This window comes from Lipophrys pholis (assembly GCF_963383615.2).
Source record: "Lipophrys pholis genome assembly, chromosome: 16".
Taxonomy (NCBI): Eukaryota; Metazoa; Chordata; class Actinopteri; order Blenniiformes; family Blenniidae; genus Lipophrys; species Lipophrys pholis.
In genome coordinates, this window is record NC_137634.1 from 11,725,502 (window position 1) to 11,733,973 (window position 8,472).

The 8,472-nt window shown below is 41.3% G+C and overlaps 2 protein-coding genes across 3 annotated transcripts in view; both read left to right on the top strand.

Annotated features, from left to right (window-relative positions):
* LOC308121312 (actin filament-associated protein 1-like 1) overlaps nt 1-8,472 on the top strand; it is a 120,600-nt gene that overhangs the window by 42,187 nt on the left and 69,941 nt on the right. The gene's annotated exons all lie outside the window — the stretch shown is intronic.
* f9b (coagulation factor IXb) lies at nt 1,865-6,741 on the top strand. Of its 2 annotated transcripts, XM_080483878.1 has the most exons (9): nt 1,865-1,991; nt 2,066-2,178; nt 3,026-3,195; nt 3,582-3,606; nt 3,697-3,810; nt 3,921-4,052; nt 4,444-4,868; nt 4,974-5,118; nt 6,088-6,741. In XM_080483878.1, exons 1-9 carry the CDS (start codon nt 1,885-1,887, stop codon nt 6,645-6,647), a joined length of 1,791 nt encoding a protein of 596 aa, XP_080340004.1. In that variant the 5' UTR covers nt 1,865-1,884; the 3' UTR covers nt 6,648-6,741. The 2 variants fall into 2 exon arrangements, with proteins under 2 accessions (XP_080340004.1, XP_080340005.1); XM_080483879.1 differs by lacking the exon at nt 1,865-1,991 and having other exon boundaries at nt 2,002-2,178.

The following is an 8,472-nucleotide window of genomic DNA, read 5'->3' on the forward strand; positions in this document are numbered from 1 at the left end:
TTAGCGGCAAAGTTTTCATCTTCCCCTGCTGTATCCGAGTGGATTTAAGCCGATCTGCCCGCTTGGATTTACTGAAACATTTGGTCCACTCAAATGGTGATGCAGTTTCTAATCTGGACGTATTAGTCCTCTGTTCGTTTGTGTGCTGTCGCTGTGGTTTTTAGGAAACTTATACCAGCGCACATTTTGGTAAAAGGAGAGCAGAGTATTTCTCACTACTGAAGACTCGGTTTTTGGGGAAGTTAAAGCGATTTTTTTTTGGGGGGGGGGAGTAAATGTTGCTGAGTTGCTGCTCCCGTTTCCACAAGTGAAAATCAAAGCATCTTGTACTGAAGATGAGCTTCCAAACCCCGCCCCTGGGGATTCACTGTCCTGCACGCTTTAGATGTGTCTGTGTTTCAAAGAAGCAGTTGTCAACGAGTTCTGCAAGAGCGGGATCATGATCCGTTGTTAGAAGCAGGTTTGTTACAGCAAGGAGACGTCCTGGTACGTACAGGGCAGGATGTGAAAACACCACAGTGAACCAGGAGTGTAACAGAAACACAGGTGCACTCGCACTGATTAGTTACTGCTGATTAAACAAGATTTTTAAATTCAAAGCTCTCACAGGCAGTGTCCTAATTTGCCTTTCTAAACCCTTAGTGAGGGAGGTCTGTCTATTGCAACAATTCCATGCATCTAAGACATATTTAGGCTCATTTGATTGTAAATAGTATATCATGTTTATAGTGGGACTCTTGGTGTGAACGCCAACTTTTTGCAGACCTCCACTCCTTTTTTTTGGCTAGATATGGTGAAATATGTGGGATTTCCATCAGTTTTATGCAATGAAACTAATGTTTGCGTGTTTGAATAACACATGAAGTTGTTTATTTGTATTTCAAACATCACTAAAGTTGCGAACTATATTTAAGTGACTGTCCGTGCCCTGTAAATGGTTTAACTTGTAGTGCTTCAGATAAAATATAAGAGAATAACCCATAAGTGATAACAGAGGACAAGATGTTGAAAAACACAAAATGATTAAAATATGTGATGTAAAGGTATCAATAAAACACAAGCGGTAAACGTCAAGCTGAAGACAGAAGATAATGGTGAAAACTGAAATGAATGATACAAACTCCCTAAGAGATCAACATCAAAATGCAGAACAAAGAACAGGCAGAAGACAACATCAACTTAAAAACAAAGCATTAATAAATCTTGAGATTTATTTAAACACTCTAAGGAAGAAACTACAGGAGCATATATACAAAATGCAGCTGCATCATGTGCTTTAAGTCTCGTCTTTGGTAAGTTGAGCAGAGGACTTCTAGAGGACCTGACAGTACAGTTTTTTCAGACAAACAATCAGACAGGTATGAAATGCTTTTCAAACCAACACAAGAGTTGAAAAATCAATCCGCAATCTGCATTTTATGAGCACTCATGCTGCATTTGTGGACTACTTCCTGACTTTAAATGGATTGCAAAAAAGTTTCTAAGTTAGTTGTGACGCTTGTCTTGGAATCTTGGAATCTGGTGTTCCTCACAAATGTAGACGTCCAAAACTTTTGCCTGCTTATGTTTTCTGGATGTGTCTCTGCATTTACTTCATTTGAAACCGGCACGTAAGCCATGTTCCAAAAGCTGCTTATCGGACAAGACTCATCACGGTAAACAACATGATTAACAGCTGGGAACGTCAACACACACGCACACACACACACACACACACACACACACACACACACACACACACACACACACACACACACACACACACTGGCCATGTCTCATCAAAAGTCAATATTTGGTGTGGCTCAGCCTCAATCTGACCTTACCGAGTAAAATCCGCTTCGGAAAATGTGAAATGTGTCACTTCATACCTTCCTCTTTTCTTGTATGCATCCATTTACTTGGTCCGGTTCACCGTTTCAGTATATTTCAGCTCAATTCTTCCTCTTGCATACATGCATTCATGAATGCAAGCAAACATTTCAGCCACACAGGTGAGTAAACAGAGTGTTGCTGTACTTTGGAGCAGCAGATTACTTATTTTTTCTCTGCTGCTTTTTCTGTAAAGTCAAATTCAGGCTGACGACAACAAGATGGCCGGAGTTCACTTGCTGGTTCTTGTTACTTCTTTGCTGTTGGACTTGTACGGACTAGCTGCTGAGACCACAGAAGAAAACACAGGTAAACAAGAGCAAAAGTGGCTGGACGCGAGCAAAGTTCAGAGATAATAATTATAGCAAGAGGCCGGTGGCGAGGCGCCTGAGGGCTTTCACCTCAAAGTCATATTGTTTTTATTCTTTGAGTGTTTGTACTTAAATGTTAGGACACATATGAGAAGGAATATTGTGAAAAATTGGTCAAACTAGACCTGGACTCCCTTAAAATAGAAGTCTGTTCAAGGTGGACATACCCATACTGAAACAAATATCCTTTTTATGTTCTGTCGTTCTTTCTTTTAACATAAAACATTAAAATATCCACGGGTTTAAATTGTGTCTCGCTATCAGTCATGTCTATGATCCTTATTTATATATTCTGTACAGGTAAGTGGGCAATGTATGAAGTCTGCCAACAGTCTGATGTCTATCAGACACATCGGCTCAAAGAGCAGCATGTAAAAGCTTCTTATGTAAGTAGTGGCTCTATGTGAGAAGTTCAGGGTTAAATATGCAGCGTTAATGGCCAGACCACCGAGTGAGACCTCAAGCTTTCAGATTGAAACTGCCTATTAAATCCAGCGAGAAGAGTCGGCAGCGTTTGCTCAGTCCGAGTAGATAGCTGTCGAGATAAAGCTGTGTGTCTGCCGAGCTCTTTGCCAGAGTGAGAGCAGAATTTTAAAGCAGATTAAATGTAAGTTAGGTCAGAGCAGGAGATGGTGTCATCTGTCAGAGGGCTCAGTAGATTTATGATGCCACAACAAGATAAGGAAAAACGCTGAGGTTTTCAGGTTTTAAATTGTATTTTGTGATGTGTACCGGTATATATGCATGTAGATATGGAATTAAAGGGATTTTTTTTTTTTTTTCAGGAGCAGTGTTTGTGCCACAGCACACAGCGCACACGGTGCTGCGTCGCCAGCGAAGGTACAACCAGGCTTTTGAAGAACTTACTCACAAGGACAACCTGGAGCGGGAGTGTAGAGAGGAAGTCTGCTCGATGGAGGAGGCCAGGGAGGTGTTTGAAAACGACGAGAAAACCGTAGGTGGCACTCGTACTCACAACTAATCAAAAAAGGACAACATTTCTGCTTTGTAGGAATTGTTCTTCCTTGTTCCAATGCTTCTTGGCAATGATTAATATTTAATTAATAATTAAATTTGTGGGATGAGCAGCAGAGATGAGTTTCGAGGCTATACTCATAAAAATATTGCTAAATCTTCTCTGCCGACAAACAACTTATCATCCTTCTCAGTCTTATTCATTCTTTTTTTTTTTTGAGGGGGGGGATGCTTAAATGAAAGACAATTTAACACTTGAATAACTTAAGAATTCCTCTGTAGCGTGTGAAAAAACCATATGCAGCCACAATGACGCACAATGCAGCGTTCTCAGGTTTGCTTTTGATTTCAGTGTTTTTGTTTCAGATGGAGTTCTGGGCCGGGTACATCGGTAAGACACGGGGAAGACAAGCTCTCACAGCACACCGTCCCCCCCACCGTCTGAACCTGCCCTGACTGCATGTCTGATACTTGTGTGTAGATGGAGACCAGTGTGACTCAAACCCCTGCCAGAACGATGGCACATGTGAAGACAGACTCAGCTCTTATGCATGCTGGTGCCAGCCCAACTTTGATGGCAAGAACTGTGAAATTGGTGAGCGTGGCACATCGTAAACAGCTCAACTTTCACTTGCTTTCTCAATGTTGTATATCAGAATAACTTAAAACAACACAATATTTCTGCTTTCCTTGTTTTCCCTCCAGATGTGACCAAGCAGTGTACGATCAACAATGGAGGATGTTCCCATTTCTGTCTGATGCAGACGGACCGAGTTGTGTGCCGATGTGCTGTCGGTTACAGACTGGGGCCAAATAAGAGGATCTGTGAACCAATGGGTAAAATGAACTGAAACAGCCATATACACCATGTAGATATTGAGGGGTTTTTTTTCTCTCATATTTGAAGAAACATTTGTAGAGCACAAAATGACAGCTTGTAACTATAAATACACAAATTGACATTTTTAAAACAGAATTGAAGATGCCGATGACCTTCAAACCAAAAGAAATCTGTAATAAAACAAAAGTTTAGCTGTTGATAAGAAGAGATACTTCCTGCTATCCACAAGCTTTTTGGTTAGTTTGTTCATTTTTCCCTGCTTTGTACACTTTTCTGCTTCAAATACACATATAGGCTTCTGACATGGATAGACATTTCCTCCACAAAAAAAGCAATTTTATAACATTTATGATGATTTTTGTTGTGTTTTTTTTTTTTTCCTCTTAGTGGAATTCAGCTGTGGCCGTGTGAACACCTCCTCCAGCCCCAACACCAGATCCATTTTCAGCCCTCGGTCATTAAACACAACAAGAGACAACTCAAATGACACCTTACAGGAGGACTATGAAGACGACATATCAGAGTTGTATGATTATATGTACTCCTCTATGAATGATTCGGAGCAGTTCGACACTCCCCCGGCCTCTCCAGTTGAAACAGATTCAATGACGTCAGATTTCAGTCCCACCGGCAATCAAAGTGAAGCAGTTTTAGGGAGCAGGAAGGCAAGAAGTGCTACTGAAACACCAATAGAAACCAAAGAGATGTTCTCGTGGGCTTTCCCCACACTCCCGACCATCTCACAAGAACAAAACACTGACCAGAGGATTGTCGGAGGTGACGAAGCCAAGCCTGGAGAGTTTCCTTGGCAGGTGTGGGATGCAGAACAAAGAACCCGGGTTCTTGCCCATTGCACTGGGGAAGCTGTGCTGCTGCTCCAATCTTGTTGTGCTCACTCCAGGTTTTTGTGTTTGCAGGTGAGCTTGATGTCTCACTCGGATGTCCTCAAGAGGGCACAGCCTTTCTGTGGAGGGTCTCTGCTCAGTGAGTCGTGGGTCATCACAGCAGCACATTGCCTGGTGCAGGCCCGAATTGGTCACCGGCAGTTCTTCATCAGAGCGGGTAGGAGAAACAACACTCACTGCACCTGATTCCGCATCCTAACGCAACTCCGTCATAAACATGTCTAGTATTGGGTGAAAAGCAGGGATACCCTTCTACACAGAAAACCTACATGAAAAGTCGAAAAAGAGAAACCTCTCTAAGCCCAGACTCGAAGCATTGTGAAGGTACCCAGTTCAATAGAGCACATTTGACATCAGGTTGTCATAGTACAGCTACCACAATGCTATCATTACCAACAAACTATAGAATATAAAGATAAGTCCATTTTATAATATTACAGTTATGATGGAAGGTTAGGCAAACATTGTTTATAGAGTTTATGATGTTTTGCCTAAATACGAGAGTAATGGAAATACACTGCTCTGTCCACCGCTAAGAGAGTTAAAGTCTTCCCAGTAGATCATCAAAAACTCATAGAAAGATACACACTAAAAGTAATTATCACACGTCCAAAATATAGTAATCCAGCCTCATCTGATGGGAGGTGAATTGGTGATGTGACAATGAGCATAGTTAAGTGGGAAAAGCCCTCTTTGACCGTGTGGATGAAGGGAGATGGAAAAATTTGAAATCCTCCTTCAAGTGTTCAGAGTGAGTGTGATTATTCCCTGAATCATATAGTGTTAGTTTCTAACCTGCCACCACATTTCCCCGTCAAATTCTCCAGTGACCTCATCGAGACCAAGACGTTTCGCTGACATTGCTGTTTTTCCTCACTCACCCTCTGGCAAATGCCAGGAACAGAGTAATTGCAGTTGTGCGTGTACCTTGGGATACACGCCATGGGACGACTGTGACAGAAAATGGTTCCACGTGAACATTTCAACAGAAGGCAGCAAATGGAAAACTGATGCAGAAATCACACCACAATATGTACTGTTGGGATCTCGCCAAACCACATTAGATAATAAGTTTGATTATATTTCATGATTAAACAGTTTTAATATGCCTACATTGTGCTTGCAGGAGAACATGATGTGAGCTTGGTTGAGGGTCCAGAGCGAGACCATGAAGTGGCCGAGGTGCACCTCCACCCTTTGTATGATTATAACAAGTCTCAGTATAACCACGATATCGCACTGCTCAAGCTTTCCACTCCAGTGGAACTGTCCAATCAGAGGCGTCCAATCTGCCTCGGCCCCAAAGAGTTTACTGAAAACCTCCTGATGGAGTCCAGCGGCTCACTTGTGACCGGCTGGGGACGACTGAAGTTTCAGGGCCGCGAAGCCGACAAGCTGCAGAAGCTGCAGGTCCCCTACGTGGACCGCACCACCTGCAAACAGAGCAGCCGGGACCACGTCACGCGCTTCATGTTCTGCGCCGGCTATCGAAATATACAGAAGGACGCGTGTCAGGGGGACAGCGGTGGGCCGCATGTCACCAACTACAAAGGCACTTGGTTCCTCACGGGCATCGTCAGCTGGGGGGAGGAGTGCGCCAAGGACGGGAAGTACGGTATCTACACCCGAGTGTCTCGATACTACGCGTGGATCAATAAGACAACAGGAATCCGAACAAACACATAAAAATGGAGGCATGGCACAGCCCAGTGTGGATTTTCTTAGTCATTTGTGTTCAAATCAATTCTCTAATAAAGCATGAATAAATATCTGCGTCTGGAAATGTCACATGGTTCTTTATCCAACATTTAGATGATATGCAACAAATGACACTTTTATTGCATCGTTGCACCTACTTTATGTGTGCCTTCACTGACGATGCATCAATCTTTTAAGCCAACATTCAAGATGATAAACCAATTATATATTGTTTTTTCAAATACATTGATTCTTCCATTTATTTACAGTCGTGCTAGTAAGGCTTCTCTTTCATAAGGAACACTTTGTTTTGTAATAATCAGCTGAGGCAGAGACTAATAGGGTGTAATAGGGTGAATTGCCATATCAATCACTAAATAAACCAGTACCTATTTGTACTTAGTTAAATTTAGTTTTAAAATTTTATTTGACAATCATGTTAAAAACTACAAAAAAAAAACCCCAACAACACAACTTCATGAATTTCCAAAACCCTTCTCACAAAATGAAATAACCACACAAGCCAAGTTAATTCCAAACAAAGTCATGTGCTTATATTTGGGGAAAAAATTCATATCCATTATGCATTATAGTACAAGCTTTTCACTAAGACTCAAAATATCAAAACAGTGCAAAATGAGCAAAAGCAGCAAACACCAAGTTAAGGTACAGTGGAAAAAGACACTGAAGCCTGACCGAACGGGTCGGGATGTTGCAGTGGAGCCAGTGTTGGTGGATTCTAAATCAATTTAACACAATGAAATATCACTTGTTTAAGTGAAGGCAGGACATAATTTATTTAAGCAGTCCAGCTCTGCCTATGAACTGACTCTAATGTTCTCACTGAGGGTGATAAATGCTGTGAAATGAATCTTTAGTCTGCGTTATTCTTGGATTTAGTGTTACCGGCTGAGTTCGATTTACAGTCTAGAGACAGAACAATTTATTATTGTCACTTGATAGCTGAGTAGTAATGTCTGACTGTCTGTTAAAGTTGAACCCTTTAGATGACTACAGACTATTTCTAAAATTTAGATTTTTTTAAATTTACATATTCACATTTTCCTGGAGTTTTTTTTTTAAAACTTAAGTAACAACAGCTTCTGCCCTTCACAGATTAACATGATGCTCATTTGATGGTGAAGTGGCAGTGTTTTCTGGACCACTTTTCACACTAAGTTTCCATCTTTTCCAATGACCACAATCTATCAGGGCAGTTTTTAAAATAAGGCAGTTTTAAACTAACAGACATTTAGCTCTCATAGATTTTCCCCAAAAAACCACCATAATTCACAATGTAACTGCAACTGATCTGTTGTGAGTAACAACCCTACGTTACACTGTAACCCAACACCGAACACCTTGTCGTGGTGAGATAGCAGATTCTTTTTTTTTTTTTTTTAAAGCACTAAACTTGCAGAGAGTGATTTGTCCATGCAGAGCGGCAAACAAATACAAACCTTCATATCAGGGCAACAAAACTTTGTTTGATGAGCAAATTACAGACTTATCAGTCAATACTTACAACTTATAATACATGATCACCATAATCAGCAGCAAGTGCAGAAAATGAAGGCAGGAATCTTTTCACTGTTGAAATGACATGACATCTGAGCGTGGACAACCACAGCCAGTGTCGGTTTCTCAAAAACCCACATAACGTTTCTTTCGAAGTGAACACTGCAGCACAAACCTGGACTTTTACATAAAGCATTTCCTGACATGTCAAAGCAGGAAAACGATGGCTCAACACCCAATGACGGCTCCGTTTTACAAACAGGTTGTGGTAAGAAAAAGGGCTCCGATAAATTTG

Coding starts and splice junctions, on each gene's coding strand:
- f9b (XM_080483878.1), top strand. CDS start 1,885: ATGCATCCATTTACTTGGTCCGGTTCACCGTTTCAGTATATTTCAGCT. Junction 1,992..2,065: donor CAAACATTTCAGCCACACAG/GTGAGTAAACAG, acceptor TTTTCTGTAAAG/TCAAATTCAGGCTGACGACA. Junction 3,607..3,696: donor GTTCTGGGCCGGGTACATCG/GTAAGACACGGG, acceptor ACTTGTGTGTAG/ATGGAGACCAGTGTGACTCA.